Source organism: Ailuropoda melanoleuca, chromosome 6 (genome assembly GCF_002007445.2).
Source record: "Ailuropoda melanoleuca isolate Jingjing chromosome 6, ASM200744v2, whole genome shotgun sequence".
Classification (NCBI taxonomy): domain Eukaryota; kingdom Metazoa; phylum Chordata; class Mammalia; order Carnivora; family Ursidae; genus Ailuropoda; species Ailuropoda melanoleuca.
In genome coordinates, this window is record NC_048223.1 from 110,607,900 (window position 1) to 110,633,023 (window position 25,124).

At 46.9% G+C, this 25,124-nt stretch overlaps 1 protein-coding gene across 1 annotated transcript in view; it reads left to right on the forward strand.

Moving 5' to 3' along the window:
• RBM20 (RNA binding motif protein 20) overlaps nucleotides 1-25,124 on the forward strand; it is a 185,588-nt gene that overhangs the window by 127,641 nt on the left and 32,823 nt on the right. The window contains exons 2-6 of the mRNA XM_034663621.1: nucleotides 6,150-7,236; nucleotides 8,661-8,722; nucleotides 10,857-10,951; nucleotides 11,382-11,479; nucleotides 22,262-22,405. Of these exons, the coding sequence (XP_034519512.1) occupies nucleotides 6,150-7,236; nucleotides 8,661-8,722; nucleotides 10,857-10,951; nucleotides 11,382-11,479; nucleotides 22,262-22,405 (1,486 nt within the window). The remainder of the gene's footprint in view (nucleotides 1-6,149; nucleotides 7,237-8,660; nucleotides 8,723-10,856; nucleotides 10,952-11,381; nucleotides 11,480-22,261; nucleotides 22,406-25,124) is intronic.

A 25,124-nucleotide genomic window follows, 5' to 3' on the forward strand; every position in this document is an offset into this window, starting at 1 on the left:
TTACATTTCTCTGAGACATCTGAGGCTTGAACCATCCCTTCCTGTGCCTTACTGTCTGCTTACTGGTGTCGGCATCCTCATCGCCCTCTGGGTTGATCTGGCTCCCTGTGCTCTCAGGAAGATTGCTCTTTGCTCATCTCTGTGTTCCCACCGCCTAGCAGCTTTGCCTGGTGATTTACAGATGCTCAATCCACGTGGGCCGAATGAACAAACACATGAATGCCCGTTGGCCCCTTTGATGGAGTCTTTCTGAGCACAGCTCTGACCTGTGTCTTGGGTGCTCTCCCTTCCTTTCAGAACAGGATGGGTCACATCACAAAAATCTTGCTGAATTTCCAGCATGCCCGACTCAAACCAAGGAAGGACACTGCCTCACTCCTTGTGCCCAAGTACTAATCCATCATTGCAGCCTGCTTGAGACTCAGAATAAAATATGAAAGAGCTTTGGGACAAATAATGAGCTTTGGGAGAAATAATGAGCATTTTCAAGCCGAGACAGCTGTTTCGTTCTCCGGTGAATACAATATGTTGCACATCCTTTCAACACTACGGAATTAAACCATTAGAAACAGTTTTCATCTGGATCTCCTAAATATCCTGGCATTCTAAAGGCAACTAGTTCTCCTTTATGTTATATTTTATTTTTAAAACTCTTGAGAGAAATGCTGCTTTAATTAAAAAATGCTGTCCAAGCGAGCAGGGAACCAAAGTTTTTAATGTAATTAGGCACCGAGAGTTCTTTGTAACAATTAATGGCTCATCAAGGCAACCTTGGCGCCGGGGGCAGCGAGCCTCGCAAGGGCCGGGGTGAGTCACAGTGGCTGTGCTGAGTGATAAGCTGTTCCAGCTCCGTGCCAGATGCCTGGGCTCCAGAACTCCCCGCGCGGCACGCCCTCCTCCCCAGTCCACGCTTCCACGACTTGGCTGCAGACCGTGCCACTGCACAGTTTTAGGAGAAGAAATGGCGGCAGGTGCAGAGAACTTTGCCCCTCCCCCCTCCCCAGACAGGGGGGCATCCCTGCCACCACCTCCAGAGTTGTGGGGATTCCAGAAGGGGACAGCATGTTGCACCTCCCTGGGGCTCCCCCTGTGCCTTGCCTATCAAAGGTAGTCAGTATCTCTCTGAACAGAGCAGAGAGATAAGTATGGGTGGAGATGATAATTTGGTGATGAAATAGGTGGTTCTGGGGCTTAGTTTGGGCTTTGGGAGGCAAGGCTATTCTGTCAGGCATTAGAAGCTGGTTTGGATGATCTGGGTTCTCATTAAGGTTTTTGCTGCCACCCAGCTATGTGGCTCTGGGCAAGTCACTTTCTCTCCTTGTTGTGGGGATGTGAAGATGATTTGATGCCTAAGGGTCTGCAATTCAAAGCTTTCCCAGGTTGTCACTGATCCAGCTGGGTTAAAGAAAGCTGACTTTGAAAAGGAAGAGACCTCTGGGTTTTTGCTGGCTTCTGGCAAGGTTCCCAGAGGGTGTTGGGACACCCAGTCAGAAGGTCTGTGCTTTCTAGGCCCCCGGAGCTGCTGAGTCTATACCGACAAGATCCAGCCAATACCCCCACACCCACCGCTGCCTCTCTGAGTGGAAGCTTCTCTTGCATCTAATTTTTTTGCTGGATTATATTAGTTTCTTATTGTTTCTGTAACCTATTACCAGAAATTGAGTGGCTCACGACAATAGGACTTTCTTATTTTACAGCTCTGGAGGTCAGAAAACCAAATCAGTCTTGCTGAGCCAAAGGCAAGGTGTCAGCAGGGCTGGTTTGTTTTTGAGGCTTTAGGGGAAATTCATTTCCTTGCCTTTTCCAGTTTCTAGAGAGTGCCTGCATTTCCTTGGCTCATGGCCCCTTCCTCCATCTTCAAAGCCAGCAACACTGCATTTGCTTTCATCTCAGACCTCTGCTTCTGTCCTCCTATCCTCTCTCTCTGATTCTGGTCCTCCTGCCTCCATGTTGTAAAGACTGTCCTGATTACATCGGGCCCACCCAGATAATCCAGGATAATCTCTCCATCTCAAGATCCTTAATTTAATCACGCCTGCAAAGTCCTCTTTACCAAGTAAGGTTACATTTACAGGTTCTGGGGATTAGGATTGGATTATCTTGAGGGGGGTCGTTATTCAGCCTACCCACAGGGATTATTCATTCAATTTCAAAACATGGACTTGGGCAGGGAGAAGGATGTGTTGGAACTCCTGCTTTGGAATGGGGAATGGTAGACACTCTTCTAGACAAATGACTCTGTACCTGGTTGGGGTTTAAGCTGTATACAGTGGCAAAATCCATTTACTTTCTGGGTATATTTAGATTCTCCTTTTTGAATTGTTTGAGGGTTTTTAGCCACAGAGATGTCTGCTCTCAGATGAGGGTTCCTCATCTTTTTTTTTTTTTTTTTAAGATTTTATTCATTTATTCGACAGAGATAGAGACAGCCAGTGAGAGAGGGAACACAAGCAGGGGGAGTGGAGAGGAAGAAGCAGGCTCATAGCAGAGGAGCCTGATGTGGGGCCCGATCCCACAATGCGGGGATCACGCCCTGAGCCGAAGGCAGATGCTTAACCGCTGTGCCACCCAGGCGCCCCGAGGGTCCTCATCTTAAAGTCACCAGGTTCTGATGAGCCACGTCCATTATCTTCCTCCTTCATTCTGTTCACCAAAGTTACTGAATGACTACCAGGTTCGAGGCAGCATGCCAGAATGATGCGAGAATCCCCACGCCATGCCCCGTTCCCTTGTGGAGTTTATGTCTAGTAGAGGGAGAAAGGTACATCAGCAATCGTTTTTAACACAAAGCAGGATGTGCTAAGTGAGGTAACAGTGACAAACAGAGGTGGCAGGAATATAAGAAGGCGACATTAGTTCTAACCCCTAGGGATATCACATTGTATGGCCCAGTTTGGGCCAAACATAGAAATATGATTGCTGTATGTACCTGACTTTTAGGTTATTAATTCTTACAGGCTAAAGATTTTAGGGCTCGCTCTTTCTTTCNATAGAAATATGATTGCTGTATGTACCTGACTTTTAGGTTATTAATTCTTACAGGCTAAAGATTTTAGGGCTCTTTCTTTTCTTTCTTTCTTTCTTTCTTTCTTTCTTTCTTTCTTTCTTTCTTTCTTTCTCTTTTTAAAATAGGATGGTGTGTCTCTTCCTTTTCAAGGATCTTTGGTTCAGAAGAGGTCCCTAACTCTGATGATTCATGTGAAATCACTTTCACTCAAAGCTGGTTAAGGTTGGGGACAATATGGATTTGCAAGGCAAAGCAGAAGTGGGAAGAAAATCTACTGAGTCTTCTTATTTCATGCTGCGTCTGAATGGGTAAACTTCTGTAACCCACGCTGCACTCGGAAGGGCACTAGTTTCTCGTGGCTGACCTACAAATACCCANGGAAGGGCACTAGTTTCTCGTGGCTGGCCAGGTTGGCTTTCCTAGCTGGAAAGACAGCTCTTCCTCGCGTGTCCTTTCAGAGGTGAAGGGGAATCTCCTGCAAGAGCTCCCTCCAGCCCAGAACACAGTTTTAGAAAATACAGCTGACTTCTCTGGGAAAAACAAAACCAACCTTGTCTTACCCTGGTCATGGAAACTAAGTTGGCACCTCATTATCGCCTTGTTAGCGGGAACAGGCTGTGTTGTGGACAAACCTGGTAGGAAGGGTTGGCCCCGTGTGGGCAGGGTTTTGAGTTAAGCGTAATTGCTCTTCTAAAGCTCAGCTACTTAATACTTCACAAGTAGGAATCTATCATCAGACTCTTGACCATCCTCCTTTCCCTTCATAGTCTCACCTACATAGACAATTAGCGCTTCCCTAGCTCTGCTGCTGCCATGATTTGTGCCTGGGCCACACTGGGACACCAAGGCTTGGCTGTAACCAGCACAACTACCCAGAGGAGGAGAGCTCTGTAACCACCTTTAACCAGCCCCCCAATATCCTAAAATACAGCCAAACCGTTCTGTCCTGGGAGCACAGCAGGGCTGCTGGCTGTGTGAGGATAATGTCTCTTTAGTGACTTATGGAAAACTCTAGATTTCTCACAGAATGGGAAAGAATAATCCAAACCAAAATCATTTTTATCTAGCTCTGAAATGCGTTTTGCACTTACCTTTGAATGCTGGTGTGGCTGATGTTCCGAGAACTCACTTCACACAAAGCAGTGCAGCAGCCCGTGAAGAGAACGTGTGCTCGGGGAGGGCTGAGGAGCCGCATACCAAACCACCTCTGCCCCTTCCCTTCTTTTCAAAGCCAGGTTGGGATTCGAATCCCACACCTGTATTCACCAACAGTGAGTGTTCATAAGGTCACCTCATCTTTCTGTGCTTTAGATTCTTGCCTTGAAAGATGGGTGAACATTTTCTACCCGATAGGACTGATGGAGCCATCAAAGGGGATGGCATAGGCTGAGCACTGGTCACGCAGGAGCATCGCCTGCTGTAAATGTTAGGCTCTCTCCTACCCACCTTCCTCTCTACCACCTGCACACCTCCTCCCTGCCTCCCACTGTTCTTTCAGACCAATGCGAAGTGTCAGCCTAAGCAGAAGCATCTCCGAAGTGGGAGAGCTGTGACATGCCACACACTTTCCATGTCTCCCCTTTTTTCCTCACTGGGCCCACCCCAGCCTCTCTCTTCTTTGTTTCATCAGACTTATTCTGTACAGAACCTGTGACAGTGGAGACCTTGTCTGAAGGGTCCCAGCCTTGCAATATCTGCCCCACACTCCCATAGGCATGCTGAAGGTACAGCCTGGGTTGTCCATGGTAACCCCAGTTTCAAATGCATGGTCCTGTTCTTCCCATGAACATTAACATGTCCTGGGAATTCCCGTTCATCAACATCCCAAACACATTTCCCTGATTACACCCACTACCCTGAAGGGGAGTTGAAGACCCAGAAAATACGGTCTTACAAAAGAGCTCGGACAATAGTAACCACATATCCAGACTTTCTGGGAAAGTCTGTCCCATTTCCAGATCATGCCTCCTGGTTTTTGGTCAAGAAAACACCATAATCAAGCAACAGAGTTCACATGAAAGGCAGGCATCAGACAGAACATCGCCTCAGTAAGCGTCTGTGCGAGCCCACCACTGCCTACGACTTTGGCTTCAGTCTGCACTTGTTTTGGTCATTCCCTGTGCTAGTTGGGCTTGAGAGTGGATTGAAGGGAGCTTGATTTCTGTTGCTTTTGGATGTGAAATGAGGCTCAGAATGAAACTGTGTTTGCCACAAATATATACATAATTTACTCTGGATGCGAATTTGAAACCTGCTTTTTTTTTCGCTTAGTATGTAGAGTATGTGGTTTTGCTCGTGTCACTAATTTGTTGTTGTTTTTGTTGTTGTTGTACACAATGACCTTACCAAATTCAAGATCGTATCTACTGTTGGCAATGATGGGGTGGGGACATGGACGGGGAAACTAGAGACCAGGGGGATTTTAGTATGTTGGTATGTTTCCTATTTTAACCTTGGTGTTGGGTACACTTTTTTGAATGTTTTAAATTTTACATGAAAAAATAGAAATTTACATCAATAGTAAATGCTTCTTTGACATTTTATTATGTAGATATATCATAATTTACTTCGTTTAAACCTTCCCCTCACCCATGTTATTGGAAATTTGTAATTTTCAACTTTGGACTCTTAAATAATGTAGTATTATTAAACATCTTCAGGCATCAAGTTTTGTCTGCATTTTAGCTCATTTTCTTAGGACAGATTAATAGAATTGAATTATTAGTTCAAAGAGTATGGCTGTAATGAGTGCATATTATCAGACTATCTTTCAACAAAGTTGCATGAGTTTAGACTATCACTAACATTGTGTCCACTCCACTGTATCTTATCAGTACTGAATGCTGTTACTAAAAAAAAAATTTCTTTTTTGCTATTTTGCTAGAGAAAATTTTTTTTCTAATGGTTTTAGCTTGTATCTCTGATTACCAGTGAGATTGACCATTCTGTCATAAAATAATTTTTCTACCAGAGTTTTAACAAATTGGTGTATGTGTGAGGATGGGTTTTTTGCAGACTCATTTGAATGTGGGGTCTGTATGGGTGGGTTTTATAGGAGATGGGGGGCCACGGATAAGCGAAGAAAGAGGTCCTTGCTCCCTGGGTGAAAACTCGCTGTGCATCTAGACTTTTGTTTCTGCAGTGCCGCCAAGCTCCTGGACAAGAACCCCTTCTCGGTCAGTAACCCGAACCCTCTGCTGCCTTCACCTGCCAGCCTCCAGCTGGCTCAGCTGCAAGCCCAGCTCACCCTCCACCGGCTGAAGCTGGCGCAGACGGCCGTCACCAGCAACACCGCAGCCGCCACAGTCCTGAACCAAGTCCTCTCCAAAGTGGCCATGTCCCAGCCTCTCTTCAACCAGCTGAGGCATCCGTCTGTGATCAGCAGCCCCCACAGCCACACTGGGGCGCCCCAACACGCGGCGACCATGCCCAGTGCTCGGTTTCCCTCGAATGCAATTGCCTTCTCACCCCCCGGCCAGACACGAGGCCCAGGACCCTCCGTGAGCCTTCCCAGCCAACCCCCCAACACCGTGGTGATGCATCCTTTCAGTGGGGTCATGCCTCAGACCCCTGCCCAGCCAGCAGTCATCTTGGGCATTGGCAAGACAGGGCCTGCTCCTGCTGCAGCAGGATTCTACGAGTATGGCAAAGCCAACTCCAGCCAGGCATACGGCTCCGAAACAGACAGTCAGCCCAGCTTCCTGCCAGCCACGGCCTCTACCACGGGCAGTGTGACCTATGAAGGGCACTACAGCCACTCAGGGCAAGATGGCCAAGCTGCCTTTCCCAAGGACTTCTACGGACCCAACTCCCAAGGGTCGCATGCGGCAGGTGGATTTGCGGCTGAGCAGGCCGGGGGCATGAAAGGCGAGGTAGGTCCGCTGCTGCAGGGTCCAAACAGCCAGTGGGAGAGCCCCCACGGATTCTCTGGCCAAAGCAAGCCCGATCTTACAGCAGCCCCTAACCTGTGGCCTCCACCCCCCAGCCAGCCCTATGAGCTATATGACCCCGAGGAACCCACCCCAGACAGGACCCCTCCTTCCTTTGGGGGTCGGCTAAACAACAGCAAACAGGGTTTCAGCGGTGCCCGGCGGCGGGCCAAGGAGGAGCAGACTATGCTGTCCGTGCGGCCCCTGCAGGCTCACGAGCTGAATGACTTTCACGGTGTGGCCCCCCTGCACCTGCCACACGTCTGTAGCATCTGCAACAAGAAGGTGTTTGATTTGAAGGTGAGTCCTCCAAGACAGCCGGGGAGCCACAGCTGGAGCCTGGGGGGCTCACCACTACAACCCAACACTTGCTACTCAAAAGCTAGGAACGGTTCCATTTGGGGACTTGGTGGCATGATTATGCCATCAGTACCCTTGATCAAAATTATAGATATTAGAACCAAAATTCATTTCAGAAATGTATCAGGGCCACTCCCTTGCTTTAAGGCAAATAACAGATTTTTACCCATGTTTATCGATGAGAAAGCTGCGGCCGAGGGGGGGGGATCAGGTGACCCCGCCTGTGTGACAGAGAAGGGACTCAGGAACTGGCCTCCTGCCTCCTTGAGGATGGCTCTTCCTCTGTGGCATGCCCACAGTACATTGTACTGAGTATGGAAGGGGAGCAAAACCCTGGCAGAATTTTGGATGAGGGCCAGAGAGCACTTTCTCAGGTGAGACCTAGACACATCATTATAGAGCGCCTCAGTTTCCCATCTGCAAGACAGAGGTGGCGTCTCATCACCCTTCCCCGTGGTCATGAAATGTTTTGGGCCCCTGTAAGCCAAAGTCTATTATACTATAAATCCCCCCAAATGTATTAATGATGCAGTGAAATACTCCAAAGCAAATAATAACTAAAACATCTCATGTATCGAATCCTTTCCATATGCCAGCAGTGACTCTGTGAGGTAGCTACTATTATTAATCCCATTTTGCAGATGAGGAAACTGGGGCCCAGAGAGAGGAAAAGACTTGTCCAGGGCCCCATAGCTAGAGAGTAGCAGAGTGGAGTTTTGAATGTGGGTCTGGCCCTCCCAGAACCTGTGCAGCTTAAGCACTGGTCTGTGCAGCCTCTCTCCCCCGCAGGCCGCCTGCAGAGTGCAGTGATCCCTCGGTAGTGGGAGTCACGCCGCAGTGTCCTTCACCTCTGCTTGGGTCACACCGTGCAGGTTCATCCCTGCCCCTCGGTGGGGGGGGTGGGGGCGGGGGTTGGCCGACACTGGGAGGCGATGGTGGATTTTGTCTCTCATAAGCCTTTCTTAAGCTTTGCAGCTCACTGTGAGTCCAGTGATTTTCCAAATCAGTCATAGAAACGGGTGGGGTCTCTCTGGGGGGAGGAGGGAGGGAGTGGATAGTGGAAGATGTCATGGGACCAAGGGTGCCCTGAGAAGGGAGGAGGGACTCTGGCTTGGGATTCTGGGCTCCTGTCCAAGATGGGTACAGGATATGCGTGTCTGGTCAATGGCATGGGGACTGGACAGACAGGAAGGCAGATGTGGGGAGGAGCCTGGGATGGAGAGATGTTGGCAGGGCTGGTCTGGTCTCTGGGCTCCGAGCCTTCCACCCCTCACCCCGGCCTGATGGGGAAGACTGCCCTCGTCCCTTTTCCTTCTCATGGACTCAGTTCTACTTCGGTCACTTTTCCTTTCCTTCTGGTCTAGGACTGGGAGCTGCATGTGAAAGGGAAACTACATGCTCAGAAATGCCTGGTCTTCTCTGAAAAGTGAGTGCTGGCCAGGAGGACAGGTGCATGCAGACACTCAGCAAATACCCACTGAGCACGTACAGCACGTTCTGTTTTAGGTGCTGGGGAAGCAGCAGAGAACAAAACAGGCCACGTCCCTGTCCTCAAGGAGTTTATACTTAACGTGGGTGGGGGGAGCAGATGCTAAAATAAACAAGTGAATTACATAGCATCCCTGGTGGTAAATGCTAAGCAGAAAACCGCGTCGGGCAGGAAGCATGTGCGTGCATACATGTGCCCTCGCGGAGGCTGGTCCTTTGCATTTTAAATAGGGTGCCTGGGGAAACGCCTTNGCTTGTGTTCCCTCTCGCTGGCTGTCTCTTTCTCTGTCGAATAAATAAATAAAATCTTTAAAAAAAAATAAATAAATAAATAGGGTGCCTGGGGAAACGCCTCTCTGAGGACACCTCAGGAGGGAGTGGAATGAGCCTGTGGCTGTCTGGGGGACAGGCACTCCTGGGGGAGAGGGGACAGCAAGTTTGAAGGCCCTGGTGTGGTCCTGGGATGCTCAGGCAACCTGAGTGTGACGAGAGCAGAGTGCTGGGGTGAGGAGCCCAGGAAGGTGCCCGGGGCCCTGATCCTGAGCTCCTGGGCTCCTTGCAAGGACTTACATTCTGCTTTGAGAGTGACTGGAGTTATCGGAGGGCTGAACGGAGGAGTGATGCCCTCTGGCTCCACCAAGTGGGGCCATGGCTGCTGGGCTGAGAGTAGGCAGGGGCGGGTTGAGGGTAGAGCAGTAAGCAGGGGGCTGGGGTCCTCCAGGCAGAGAAGAGGGCATACGGCCCAGGATGTGAACAGCACACTGGACTTGAGTGTTTTGAAAAAAGTACATCGAAAAGGCTCCCCTTTTTTTTATTTGCAATAGCCAATGGATGGAAGCAACCCAAATGTCCACTGACAGATGGATAGATAAATAAAATGTGGTCTATCCGTGCACTAGAATATTATGCAGCCTTAGGAAAGGGACCTCTGACCCATGTGACAACATGGCCGAACCTCACGGACATTGTACTCAGTGAAGTAAGCCAGTCACAAAAGGACAAATACTGGATGATTCCACTTACAGGAGGTAGCCAGAAGAGTCAGGCTCACAGAGACAGAAAGTAGAATGGTGGTTGCCAGGGGCTCAAGGATGGAGAAGTGGGGTGTCTGTTTTTAATGGGGGCAGCTTCAGTTTTGCAAGATGAAGAATTCTGGAGATGGAGGGTGGTGATGGTTGCACAACAAGGTAAATGTGCTTAATGCCACTGAACTGTATACTTAGAAATCGTTAAGATGGTAAATTTTGTGTTATATATATTTTATCACAACTAAAAAAATAATTTTATAAGGGTCTTTCTTTTCTGGCTCTTTCTTGTGTGTGTTAAAATCCACCCTTTTAACCATTTTGTTTTATATTTTTATTTTATTTTATTTATTATTATTGTTTTTTTAAGCATGCTCCACAGCCAGCGTGGAGCCCAATGTGGGGCTTGAACTCAACGACCCTGAGATCAAGACCTGAGCTGAAATCAAGAGTCGGATGCTTAACCGACTGAGCCACCCAGATGCCCCCATTTTAGCCATTTCAGAGTCTTCAACTGAGTGGTATTTAGCAGATTCACAAGGTTGTGCAAATATTATCACTGTGGAGTTCCCGAACATTTTCATTACCCCGAGCCCCACACCCCTGAAGTAGTCATTCCCTTTTCCCCTCCCTGTAGTCCCTGGCAACCACTAATCTGCTTTCTATCTCTGTGGATTTGCCTCTTCTGGACATTTCATAAGAATGCCATCGTTTAATATAGGGCCTTTTATTACTGACTTTTTTCACTTAGCCAAATATTTTCAGGGTTCATCCATGTTGTAGTAAATACAACCTTTTTATGCCTGAATAATATCCCATTGTATGTATTTACCACATTCTGTTTATCTATTCATCTTTTGATTTCTATTTGGGTGGTTTTTACCTTTTGGCTATTGTGAATAGCACTGTGAGCATTCATGTGCAAGTTTTTATTTGAACATCTATTTTCAGCTATTTTGGGCCTATGGCTAGGAGTGGAATTTCTAGGTCATATGGTAATTCTTTAACTTACTGAGTTCCTGGTTCCCCTTTTCCACCCCTCTCCAGCGCTGGTATCCGGTGTATACTTGGTTCGGCAGAGGGAACGCTGTGTGCCTCTCCCAACAGCACAGCCATTTATAACCCTGCTGGGAACTCTGAAGGTGAGTAAGGAAGGCCCTTCAGGTCAGCAGCTTGAAGCAGAAACCAGCTTCCAAAGGCTTATTATGTCACGTCTTTAATAACTAAAGCTCTCTGCCGATGTGCCCTATCCTTCCTCCCCCAACACTCTGTCTATATGTATATATGTATGTGTGTGTGTGTGTGTATGTATATATATATATATATATGTATATATATATAAAGCAAACAGATCCCAAGACACTAAAATGTACTGGCCTACTGTCTAGGCTCTTACAGACATAAAGCTTTGTTGGTTTTCAACACGCCCAGGGGTAAAAATCACACCAATCACTAATCAATAAATGAAGAGGAAATTTTAATTGTTTTCTTCCTGTTGACATCCTAATAATGACTTTTGAAGGTAAAGTGAATGACTAGGATTTCACACAGTTGGTGTAATTTATCATTTAGATTATGCCTCAAATCTTGGATCATCATATGCGGCCATTCCAGCAAGGTCATGTGCTCAGGCAAATCCTGCATTTCCTTCAGCTTCCCCTGGGACAAATGTGAGTACAGAAGCATTTTCTCCATTGTCATTGTCATCGTCAAAGCATTTGTACCACCGGCTCTGCCTGGGTGTAGAGGTACACAGAGGAGGCTGGGATGAAGCTGGCGTCAATGTGACTTTGTGTTGTGCAGGAAAACGTGTCCCTTGTGCAGAGGTAGACAGTTGTTTAATTCAGCTAGTATTGAAACACGTAGATAAAAAAAACCCTAGCATATGTTATTAAAATCAAAAGCATGCTTAGACTTTCTAGCATTCAACATTGCTTTAGTGGGGGGGCGGGAAGGTTTGAACTTTTGTATGTGTGTGTGTTTTTAAGACTTTTTGATATTTTATTCATGTTGGTTATTTCCTATGAGTGGGTAATTCTGAAAGTTGAACCAGAAAGAGAAAGTGTGCTTGAAAGTAAGGACCGTGCAGGCATGGTATTTGTTGGCCCTTTGGGGAAATTTTCACTTCTGTGAAATCCTTTGTTTGGGGCCGTGTTTTCCTTCCTCTCTCTTTCCAACCTGCTCTTCAGTCCCCCAAAGCTTCATTCCTCCTTTTCCCACTGAGCGTGACAGTTTCCTCTCCCTGTTGGTTTTGCGGTTTGCCCACCACGTGTAGCCTCTTCCCCCTGAAGCTCTCGGGCACCTTCTTCCCTGAGAACACGTGGAAGGAGGTGGGAGACGCAGAACCAGAACTGACTTGTAAAACAAAATGAGTGCTAGAGGGCGCGTGTCCGTGCGTTTGCGGCCAGGCCTGTATTTCTTCCAGTTTGTGGTCGAGCAGCTGCAGCCCTTCCCTCCTCTCCTGTGACCTGCGAGCACCAGCGCCTGAGAGGGGGCCTCCCGGTGCTGCCCCCGCCCCCCGCATGCTGCCTCTTCGGGGTGTTCATGCAAAGCTTCGGGAGGGCAAGCTGAGAAGTGTAGGTGTTTGGCCCTGGGGGATGAGTGAGTGGGGAGGCCTGCCAGGGCGGAGACTTCTATTTGTTCGTGTCTGTCTGTGTGTGATGTTTAATGGGAGAAGCGCGCCAAGACGAGCTCTGGGCTGACAGCCCAAGCACGTTTTGGTGAAAGAGAATTTTGTGGTTTCCCTCTCTGCACTCCCTATGCTGAGGGCCATGCCGGGTCAGTGCAGCTTTGGGTCAGTCCCAGGAGAGCAGAATGGCTGGGTTCAATGAGGAGACCTGTCATTTGTCTTTGACCTTGTGTCTGGATGGGGGTGCGGGCAGTTCCAGCACCACCCCTGCCCCAGGGCCTGTTTCCCCGCTGTGGATCATGGAGGCATGTCTGTGCCCACAACCCTGCTGTGAGATCTTAGCACTAGGACAAAGGGACTGTGACCAGACTGGGGAGGCTGGATTAGGTGGCAGATGGGTCAGGGGTCTGGGCAGGGAAAGGGAGCCAGTGTCGACTGAGCCCCTTTATAAAAGGGAAGAGGCTGAGTGGTGGAGGAGAAGCAAGAGTCAGACGACTCTGCGTCTGTTCCGTGCCTCAATCCCACCTTCCACCGCCGGCCCGGGAACCAGAAGCCCTTTCCTGGGCATGTGGAACCAAGAGACCTAAGGTCAAGCAAGCCCTAGGCTGTAGCCCATCAGCAAAGTGGCCATTTTATTGCTTTTAGGCTCCGTTTCCTTAAATGGGGGCAATCACCCCATTAATAATGACTTTTGAAAGTAAAGCAAACAGCTGCGTTTTTACCTGACTTGTGTAACTGATCATTTTGATGATGCCTCAAATCTTGGAACATTCACACCATCCAAGCAAGTCTCCTGATGGGTGGTCAGAGCTGGAAGGCGGGAGCAAGGCTGAGGGGCAAGGCTGAGGGGAGACCAGAGCTGTCAAGAGGATCACACATGACATGGATGGACAGTGGCGTGTGAACAGCTCATGTGGAAGAAGCACCAATGGCTGTTATGAGCAACCAGTCCTTTTAACCCCTTGTGGGGAACCTATCCTGTCCAAGCCTGCACTGTCATGTGACTGCCCCACGGCTGCCCGCTGGGCAAGTCTCAGTAGTAGTGGTCTCTCTCCCGCGTAGATCTGTCTGGTAATTCCTGTGGTCATGTCTGCTCCTTCTTAGAGACGTTGCCAGGCTCCCGTGAAAGCGCTCTCCTTATGCGCACGGTGCGCACAAGCGATCTGATGACTCGTGTTGATAATGATTCGTGTTGATAATGATTCATGATAGTTCGTGTCAATACTCGGAAGTTCTGAGTGCCACTTCCTCCAAACGCCTAGAGCTGAGAGTTCATCCGGCTGGAGCCTGAGGACAGGCAGCACTAGGAACACTTTGCTTTCTGCAGTGGCGCCAGCAGGAGATGGAGACCCCAGACATCGTAGACTGATGATGCTGACGATAGCTAACATTTATATCATGCTTAATAGGTCCTTAGAATTTTCATATGTGTTATCTCATTTAAGCCTCCAGACAACCCTGTGAGGTGAGGAGACTGAGGCATAGAGAGACTAAGTGCTTTGCAGAAAGTCACACAGCTGATAAATGGAAGTATTGGGATTTGGCCTGGCTCTGGAAGCCTCTCTTGTAACCACCAAGCCCTGCTGCCCCTCTTTGAGGGTCTCTGGGTTCTCTTCCCTGCTATGATTCTCTCTTTAGTGAGCCTTTTCCTCTACCCCCCACCCCCCATCCACTTCCATGCCACATGCTGCTCAGCGGGATCTGAAGCTGCCTTGGGGATGGCAAGGACTTCTTGGGCCCCAGCTAGCCATCAGCCATGGAGCAAGGTGAGGAGGCCAGTGAGACTCGGCACCCAAGTTCTTCTGCACTGTGACCGTGTCCCCCAAGATGAGCTGAGATGTTTGGAGGCATTTCCTGTGGATCCAGTGCATGGGGAGGGCTATCACCTGACTTATTGTTATATAAGTTCCGTGAGGTCTTGTTGGTCACATGAGCCTTCCCAAGGACATCTGGGAGACAAGGACAAAGCCTGCCCCAAACAGTCTCTGTATCATCCGTTCCTGGGTGGTCACATTCTTCTGTCAGATTCTGGTCCATTGAATATAAGTGCGTCTGTCTTCAGGAAAACTGGAAATACACAAATACTGACATTGAAGAGAAGCCGAGAAATGAAGAGCTTATTAATCCGCTATGGAAAGAGACTTTGTAAGGCTCCTTTAAGTAGCAGGGGTGTCCCTCAGAAATTTTTTTGCCTACAAACACTGACCTCCCAAGATAAGCAGATACATCAAGGGGTGATTACTCTGTTACCAAAAGACACTTTGTGAAGCTCGAGGAGTGCCCAGTGGGCTCCTTTTGTATATACATTTCTATTATTTTTTCTGCTTACATAATTTATGCTCTTAGTGTAAATTCAAACAGAAAAGAAATATTTCGTGAGGGCAGGAAAATTCCTCCATAAAAGCTTTGATGCGTGTTTTTCCTCCAGAAATGTTTTCTGGTCCTGTGCCAGGGCTTTTTCAGACCCAGTCCACTTACATACAGCTTTTCAGAAACACGTTTAGTTTAGTAAAACCAGAACCAGCCAGGACTCCACCATTATAATATTCATATTGCTCGTGGAGCAAAAGAGCGATTGCTGTCTCTAAAGCTCTCTGTCTTTAGGCAGGAAACAAAGTGACTCAGGGCTCTGGGAATGGGCTTTCAGAAGGTCTCTGCACTCCTGCAAAATCTAGAAGGACCGAACAACCCATCTACCACCTCCTCCAAGTCCAGGCTGCGCTGAACACACGCTTCTGTCAGCTCCGTGGGAGTGCAAGCTTTTCATTTCCGTGTCTACTGTTGACAGTGGTGTGCTGGGTTTGCTGGTGGTAGTGGGGGGGGTGATTGTGCCCATCCCTCCCACCCCAGGGTCCCAGGAGTGGGGTGTTCACTTTCACTTAAGCTTTTGCCATTTGACAGAGCAGAGGCACTTGATCCTTGGCTGCCTGAGTCGTCATAAACAGAGTAATCAGGTTTCTTGAAGGGCCCATTGGGACCTTCTCAGGCTGTAAATAGTTTTCTTGTGCTTGCCCAAGATGCACTTCACTTGCTGAAGGTCCCCATATAATGGCATTGCCATTTTCCCAGCCACCTTGGAATTTAGCACTAGTGCTGCCGATGGGCTGCCCTGGCCTGAGAGGACAGACATCTTTTTCAGGGTTTCTTTCTCACTGGGACCCTGTCCACCATAAAACTTGTACAAGTAAGGAAACTGAGGCACAGAGAAACATACATGTTTGTGGAAGGCCAGAGGTTTAAGTTGCTCCTTGGATGGCCGGCAGTTCCGGAACTTCTGTCTGTTGGACCGCTGTGGCCTTCCTGGTCCATGGCTCAGAGCTCTCTGGTCTCCTGAGTTGCAGAGACTGTGAAGAGCAGGAATTGATGTGGCAAAGGATACCTGCCCCTCCCCCACCCTTCCAGCTCTGTCATTGCTCTTGTGCCCTGGGTGAGGGTCACCTTGTGCATTTTCAAAGGGAGCAAAGAGCCAGGGGGGAGCAGGATACCTGAGCGGCTTTTGCTTTCTTAGTTTTTTTTCCTTTTCTTTTTACGGATCTTAAGTATTTTTTTCTTGTTGCAGAAGTAGTACAAACATGGTATAAAAAAATCCAAACAGTAATAAAAATTTAAAAAAGAGAATATCCAGCTCTACAGGGAAAACTGACAGTAAATGTCTTACACTGTTTATCTCTAGCTGGTGTACGTGTGCATGTTTAATTAGAAAAAGTATGTGTTTTTTCAGAAATCAGAAAGTGCCATATAATATCGTGCAACTTGATTTTTTCAATACCTATTTTAATTGGTGTCTAGACATCTTTCCATGTCTAAACATAAAAGCCTATCTTATGCTGTAACACCATCTATTGAATGCATTTACCTTGATTTATCAAGTCTGCGAATGATCGATCGATTGTTCAGTGAGACCAGAGTTGAAATCACAAATCAACCGCTGTTTAGTTGCCCACAGGTAATGTCTCCTAGGCAACACGGTGTAAGATTCCGTGACTCCAAAGTTTACAGGGATATTGAAGTTACATGGCAGGTGAACCACCCAAGACCTGTAGGCAAGTCTGGCACCAATAAAAGTAGATGTACTTTAAGTCAAAGCTAGCATGCTTTATAAAATATATGGAAGTGTCAATAAAGATATCTGTGTCTACCCTCCAAGGTGAGTCACCAGCCGTAGCTATGCAACCCATGCCCATTTGCTATCTTCCGAGTATGTTCAAAATCCACAGCGTGAGGAATAAACATTTGCCGTGTGTCTGTCCTCAGGTGGGTTTAGCACAAAACCAGAGACTGTGCCAGGTGAAATTAGGCCACACCTGAAGGAGATCAGGCTGGAACACAGAAATTGTTTATTGAAGATCCAATCTGCACTTCGTTGCCCTAGGAAGGACTTTGAGAGAATACTCTCACTCAGCAAGCGCATTGCCCTAAGCCTCATTTTTATTGCAATTTTGTGAGTTATTGAACTGAGCCTCTTTGAACTCATCTATGAATCCTGTTCCCACCTGCATCAGAAGGTATGGAAAGGTCTCAGAGAGTTCCTGCACAATCTGTTTGCTGCTTTCACATTTCCATCTGTTTATAAAAGATTGAGTGAGTTAAGAGGTCTGGGACTCAGCCACATGAACCATTAGAAGCAGGATCTGGTTTTAAATAAGTGAATCCAGCCTGTGAAAATGTCCAGCCCAGGCCCCTGAGTGCACATGGGGCGTTCTAGGTCTGAGCTGGCCTGCAGGCCGACTGAAGGCCCCCCCCCCCAGGCTGGGAAAGGATGACTGTCCCTTTAGGTTAGTAGTCAGGACTTTGGTTACAATCCCTGGCACCTTAGCTCTCTTGGAGATTTGACTCTGGGCTGGCAGTTACATGGCACCTGTCACATGTGTGCCTTCCAGGCAGAGCAGCGGGTGGGACGTCAACACAGCCCATCAACACCTCACATCAGAACTTCAAGCTGGCGAAGTCTCAAATGATTCTCTCTAAACCCACCTACCCTTCTACCCCAGAGCTCATATACATGTAATACGCATCTTTTAAAGTGTAGTTTTTATAACTTTACTTTTAATATGATTCAAATTTACAGAAAAATTGCCATAAAGGTATCTCTTTCGTCCAGATTCACTACTCCTTTACATTTTGGCCTGTTTATCATTCACTCTCTGTCTCTCTCTCTCTATTGTCCTTCTGTTCATCCATCTTAATCTGTCTGTCTATTCATCCATCCATCCGTCTAATCATTTATGCACGTTTCCCTGAACCAGTAGAGACATCGTGCCTCTTCACCCCTAACTACGTCAGCATGAATTTCTTAAGAACACAGACTTTCTCTTACATAATCACAGTACAGTTGCATTTTTTTCTCAGTCTGGGACCATCATAGCATATATTCTTTAACAGTTGGGGGAAAGAAAGAGATATATATATTTAAGGAGCCTACTGGATGCCAGGCATTGCACCAAGGTAATTTACATACTTTGTAGCATTTTTGTCTTCTAAACGGTCCTGTGGAATCAATTTTTATTTTCCCTGTTTTATAGATAAGCAAACTGAGACTTAGAGAAATTCAGAAACTTCCCTAGGGTTAGTCACTGGGGAGTAGATGCAGATCCAGGTTTGTCTGATGCTCTCACTGCCCTGGAACTGGTCCCAGGGGACCTTAAGGCCAGGCCTGCCTCCTTAGTTCATCTCCATATATCATCTCAACTCTTGAAGGCGCTGCGGACAGAGTCATTCAGGGAACAGCAGGGCTCTTCAGCAAGGTGCTAGCTGCTTGGAGCTTATCTTCAGGCCTGTAAAGATGAGACCACCCCCAACGCAGGCACATCTGCAGGATGAACATGCTTGTGAATGTGTGCATGCTGAAACCAGCTGATCACATAGAGAGGGAGGACAGAAGCATTGCATTCATTGGGACAGGCAGTGGGAATGACATAGGTTTCCTGTTTGTACCCAACACAGTCGGGGAAGGTTATCATTGTCCTAGATCCTGGGGTTTAGCTGGGCAAGGCTTCTGGGAGCAGAGGAATTGTAGAACTTAGAGCCACAACAAACAGATATTTCACATCCGGAAAGGACTCTAGATGTATAGGCTACCACCCTCATTCCAGACGTTGGGAAACTGCGGCTCAGAGAGGAAAATGAGTTTGTCCCTGTCATGCACCCAACCAATGGCCACGCTGGGACTCAGATCCAGGTCCCTGTCTTCCACTACATCTGTAAGCCGCACGGTTCTTAGAGCCCAACACCCACCTACCTCGAGCAGTCACTGTCCTGCTTGCTATGTCTGGAAAAGTACTGTAGCTGCCAAAGAAAGTACTTATATTAGTGAGTAATTAACTAGTTACCTGTTTCATTAATGAAAAGCACAGACATACCAATCAGACTTTCTCATCAGCTGAAGTTCTAACCAGGGTTACCATATTGATAGAATAAAGAGACTCAATGCAGGTTTTTTAAATGTCAAAAATCATGACCCTGCCTTGAAATACTATTACCTTCAGTTAATACTATTACCTGAAATACTATCACCTTCAGTAATGTGACCCTTACGGACTCAATAGAGTACCCAGGTTGGGAATTATCGTACAGCGTCATGCTGCACGCTCAAAGGCACTCAGGGTCATCTGTGCCCCCAGTGGACAAATTTTACTCTAGCTGTCCCACCTAAAGACCTCATTCTCCCTTCCTCGCCCCGTCCCACTCTCCCCCGTCCCTCCTTTTCTGTCTCATTGTTTGGATCTGCAATAGGGCGTAAAGCAAATAATAGCCACGTTTATAAAGCTGTCTCAAGAATAGATTAGAATGAATAAAAAAAAAGAATAGATTAGAATGATTATGCATATAACTGGACACCTGTTATGAATCAAAAATGATTTTGAACCTAATTGATCAACGAAAAGGTATTTTAGATCAATGACAGAAAAGAATGTAGACCAAACTATCCTAAATCAAATATTTGCAAACATAAAAAATGTTTGTTTGCTTTTTTCCCTAACCGGATAGGGTTTCTCAGTTGCTCTGAAGCCAGACACAACACAAACCAACCATTAACACAGCAATTCTCAAGATTTTTCAGTCCTCAAGATTGTCATTTCATGGGTCATTTCAGAAAATGAAAAATGGAAGTAAACTGGTTGAAGTGAAAATGATGCTGGCGGTCACTGGAGGTCCTTGGCCTCCACCCGGAGTCAGTCAATTGCAGACCTACGTGACCCATCACCAGTTGAGAAGCTCCAAATTCATATAAGTAACTGGGAAGCTACTAAAAGTCTCATGATAATGTGATATGAAGTGACAATGAGGGACTCGATAAAATCCAAATTTTATTTCAGATTAAAAATCTTGGGAGGGGGCGCCTGGGTGGCACAGCGGTTAAGCGTCTGCCTTTGGCTCAGGGCGTGATCCCGGCGTTGTGGGATCGAGCCCCACGTCAGGCTCCTCTGCTATGAGCCTGCTTCTTCCTCTCCCTCGCCCCCTGCTTGTGTTCCCTCTCTCTCTGGCTGTCTCTATCTCTGTCGAATAAATAAATAAAATCTTTAAAAAAAAAAGATCTTGGGAGAAGAAAGTGTTCATGAAATGTATTTTTAAAACTTGAGCGTAAACCTTGACTGAGACCCATTCATTTTAGGACCTAACAATGACCACAGCATGAGTTCCTCTTGCACTTTGGTGACTGGCAGCTGGGAGGGTGCTTACCCTTCAGGAGGCCTGTCCCACTGCCCAGCAGCTTGGGTACAAGCCTTGTGAGTTGCTCTTTCAGCCTGGAGGAGACGGTGACAGAGGTGCTGGCCTTCATGCCAGTCACTGGGCAACTGGACAGGGAGCAGTGAGCGGCCCAGAATGGCCCTGTGGTTCTGTGTGTCTGCCCTGTCGTCCAAGCACGAGTTAGCCCAGACCACAGCAGAGTCACATGGGGCAGAAGCGTGCTTGCTTGGAGGAGACCAGGCAGAGCACCCAGCTCTGAGGACTAGCCACTTTGCCCTGCCTCAGAGCTCAGCCGGGTCTGGGGTCTTTGTGTGGACCACTCACCCTAAAGGAGAGGCAGAGATCCTGCATCTTAAGTGGTCCTCCTCCTGTCAACGCTGGAGGAGGGTTCGGTCCTTGTTAGCCAGGCTCAGACTCAAAGTCTCATAGCTTACGGAGAACTCTGTTTGCCCTCCATGGAGGCGCAGGGATGCGATGGGAGCTGCCTGGGCCATACGCTCAATCCCGTTCCTTTTTGGGAAAAGTGCTTGACCTCTGGATGTGGTGGAGGGAGAGGTCTGCAAGGGGCGCTTGGGTTTCTCCAATTCAGGGCTGACCATAAAAGAAAATTCTTACTGACTCTAATTGTCCTCAGCCCAGATGAGACAAAGGAGGGCTTTTTGTGATAGAATTACCCAAATATTAGCCCTCGCGAAGGATGAGACCCACATCAAATGTAATTAGATGTTGAAGTTCACTTTATCATAGAATATGGTGATTATGCAAATGTGGACTATGCTATTAGACCACGTTTCAGGTTTGGAAAATTGCATCCTTCTTCTCTTCCGCCCTGGCTTGGCTTCTGGTTACTAATTCTTGAACCTCCCAGAGACTCCAGGCTGATTAAGGTTTGCACAGACCAAACAGACTCACTTCCTCCCTCCTGGTGCTTTGATTAGGCCTGGGTCTTGGCTTCCAAACTGTGTTCTCAGAGGTCCTTTGGGGCTGCTGGCTGGTGGTGGCGGCAGGGGCCAGACCCCAGGTTTGTCTAGTGCAGCTCCTATCATTTGTGGAATATACTGGGCTGGTGAGCAACCTTGTAGTTGAGGAAAGGATTCAAGGCTAACACAGTTGCAAAAGCCACTACCCTAAACCACAGGTTGTTGTCATGGATGTCTATATATAAGTTTCCCACAAATCCTTGCTGTGCTCTTTTTTCTGTAGTCACACTATGAGGTATATAAGAAAAATGTTAAAACCTCTTTCCTCCTACTCCTTTCCAGTTCTGCTCTTTGAAGATAACTAGTGTTGACAAGTTGATAGGTATCCTCCCCTGTGTGCCTTTCTCTGTCTGTGCCGATATCCTTGAAAAAGTTTTCATTATGAAAAATTTCAAACGTACAGAACAGTACGGACTATTATAATTTAACCCCCAGTTCCAACAATGATCAAAACTTCACAACACTTGCTTTATCTGTCTCTTTCTCATGTATTGATTTTCTTGTTTTGTTTAACAAAAAAGGCATTGTCCTACATATGCTATCTGGCAGCTTGTTTTTTTGCTTCACTATCTTTAAAATTATTCCTTATCAGCTAATTTACCTCTGCCTTTTAATGGCTCTGTAGTCCTCCATTGTAGGCTTGAACCAGCATTTACTCAAACATTCCCCTATTCTTGGACATCCAGGCTGTTTCTAGAATTTTTTTACCAACTTACAAATAACTGCAGTGTCCTTGGATATAGGTGTTTATATATTGGTGCATTTATTTCTGTAGGATAGATTTCCAAAAGTGGGATAGCAAGATCATGGGCTACCTGTACTTTAAGTTTTATTAAATATCGCCAAAGTATATTGTCCAGAGATCGTAGGTGTGCAACTTCCCACCAGTGACACATGGATAAGCCCATGTGTTCCTATCTGTGACAGTCCTGGATGTGATTGCTCATTAAAATGTTGCAAATCTTTTCTATAACTGGGTGGCATAAAATTATATTTCATACGTGTCTGGGAATGGATTCTTTTTCTGCATTAATTTCATAAGCTATCCTTTTGCAATCACTATTGGGGGGAAGATGGTCATTAGGGACATTTGGAATAGAAGGCCAGAGGGAAATGTATTTTGAAGACCAGCCGCTGCTCTCTGTTCCCATTAGTTTGCACAACGGAAAACTGGTGCCGGCCGCGTGGTGCACATCTGCAATCTCCCTGAAGGAAGCTGCACAGAGAATGACGTCATTAACCTGGGGCTGCCCTTTGGAAAGGTCACTAATTACATCCTCATGAAGTCTACTAATCAGGTAGGTCTGGGCACTTTCACACTGGTAGGTACCAGATAGACCACACATTGGTGGAGGGAACTATACAATTTTTTTTTTAAAGAAGCTATTCTTGGGGGACGCCTGGGTGGCTCAGTTGTTAAGTGTCCGCCTTCTACTCCGGTCATGTTCCCAGGGTCCTGGGATCGAGTCCCACATCGGGCTCCTTGCTCAGTGGAGAGCCTGCTTCTCCCTCTCCCTCTGCCTGCCTCTCCCCCTGCTTGTGATCTCTCTGCCTCTGACAAATAAATAAATAAAATCTTTTTTTTTTTTTAAAGAAGGTATTCTTGGGGCTCCTGGGTGGCTTAGTCGGTTAAGCGGCTGCCTTCAGCTCCGGTCATGATCCCAGGTCCTGGAATTAAGCCCCATGTTGGGCTCCCTACTCAGTGAGGAGCCTGCTTCTCTCTCTGCCCCTCCCTCCTGCTCTGCTCTGTCTCTCTCAAATAAATAAATGAAATATTTTTTTAAAAATAGAAACTATTCTTAAAAGAAAGAGGTAATACAGAGCTGGCCTCTTGCTGGTACAGCACAGAGGTTTTTGTTGGTCGTGGTGTTTTGTTTACCCCTGTCTCACTTTACCCTCCTTGTGATGGGTACAGGCCTCTGTGAGTTGCCTGGAGGTAAGGAGGTACTTTGGAATGAGGAACTCATTAACATAGGAAAGCTAACTGGCTCCCAAAATAGAAACCCATGGACTTGAGTCTTTTTACCATGTTAGGAACCCTCTGAGCTAATGCTACAGTCTTGCCATCCAAGCTTCTCATATCTGAGGGCCTGGATTTGGAGCGAGCCAACAACTGACTGTGAACGGATGTTTTCACAGGTCTTTGGTGTTAGCATCTGAGGCTCTTGGGTCTTGTAGGAGGAGAGTGGGTGGGAATTGATGGTTGCCTGGTAAGTCTAAAGGACAAAAAACCCTTAACCCGTGGGGATTGAGTGAGAACATGAGGGTTAATATGGCCATCTTTGCTTCTAAAGTCAAAGGGGGAGTTTACACAAGAAATGGTCAAGAATAAGAATATTTTATCTTTTACTGTTAATAAATATTTTTACTTTATGAACAAAAGGAACAGGCATATAAGTTCTTTTCTTTCTTTCTTTTAAAGATCTTGTTTATTCATTTGTTTATTTATTTTGAGAGAGAGAAAGCCTGTGAACAGGGGGAAGGGCACAAGGGGAGGGAGAGGGAAAGAGTCTGAAACAGACTCCACACTAAGCACAGAGCCTAATACGGGGCTTGATCCCACCACCTTGAGATCATGACCTGAGCCAAAACCGAGAGCAGTGTGCTCAACCAGCTGAGCCATCTAGGCGCCCCGGGAAGTTCTTTTCTTAATTAATGCATGAACTTCAGAGACTGAGCCACATCAGATCATCGGTGGTCTTCCTCCATCAATGTGGACTTAGACTACTCACTTAGTCCCTTCTTTCTGACAGCTCAGAATTCTATTTTGGGTAAATGTACAAAATTCAGCTTGCAACATTAATGCAGTGAGAGTCCCTGAATTAGTATTATTCCCATGTGACAGTTGAGAGCTGGAGGTGCTAAAATGTTTGCATCAAGAAAGAGGCACTTAGAAAGCTGGGTGGCAGGATCTGAAATAAAACCCTAAGGAATCTTGACTTCTTCATCTCCCACACATCTGCCGCACACTATGACAGAAGGGAAAGCATCTCTGAAATTCAGAAACAGACGTGAAGGAAGGAGGGAAGACAGCTTGGTTGGTCCACTCGGTTCAAGGAACTGGGAGTGTAGGGGCTCACAGTGTGGGCTCCCTTGTCATGGACCACTTTCCCTTTCCAACATTGAGGGACCAGATCAGTGCGCTGTTCATATAGTACAAACGAAACAAATCTAAGAAATGGTAACAGTGATGAATCCGCCACAGCCGCTACTAGCAGGTCAGTCAAAACAGTCTATTTAGAAACTCTCTGGAGACACTGATTGAATGCAAAAGCCCGTTTCTTTGTGTTTTATCAGAACAGTTAAATAAAGAGGGAAAACACTGTAGAACTATAACTGAGGCTTTCCTTCTCTCTGTAACTCAAAAAGCCATGGCCTTCTTTCAAGCCTTGGGAGCCCCTTAGTTGTTTAGTATTTTTCTTTCTTTGCAAAGGAAGTGAGAGCTCGAATACCCATGCCCGTGTCTCAGTCTCCTGCCCTCGTTGCAACAAAATAGCACATTTTTCAGGGACAGCTCAAGGTCACTTGTACAACAGACTCACTCTCCGCACTACATCCCCTCAGGGAACTGTGGGTTCATGGACCCTCCCATCCCAGGGGGGCTTCTGTGGCGTGATGTAGCAGCCCAGGATGGATATACATAATTTAAGAATTATTGGTAACCAGGGGGATCAGAAGAGGGGCCATCTTATAATGAGCTCTTTGGGTGAAGTCAATAAATAGGTCTCTTTGAACAGATGGGATCAGAGACAGCTTCTTGTACTGATCTTTTTTCTTTTTATTGAGGTATAAAATACATACTCTAAAGTGTACTAGTCTTCAGTGCACAACTCCATTAATTTTCTACATGTGTACGCCCATGTAATTACCACACAGGTCAGGATAGAGAACATTTCCTGAGAACCTCAGAAGGTCTCCTCATGCCTCTCCCAGTCAGAACCCCACCCCTGCCCCAGAGGGAAGATCAGCTCTAACTTCTAACAGCATCGATTCATTTTGCTTATTCTTGAACTTCAT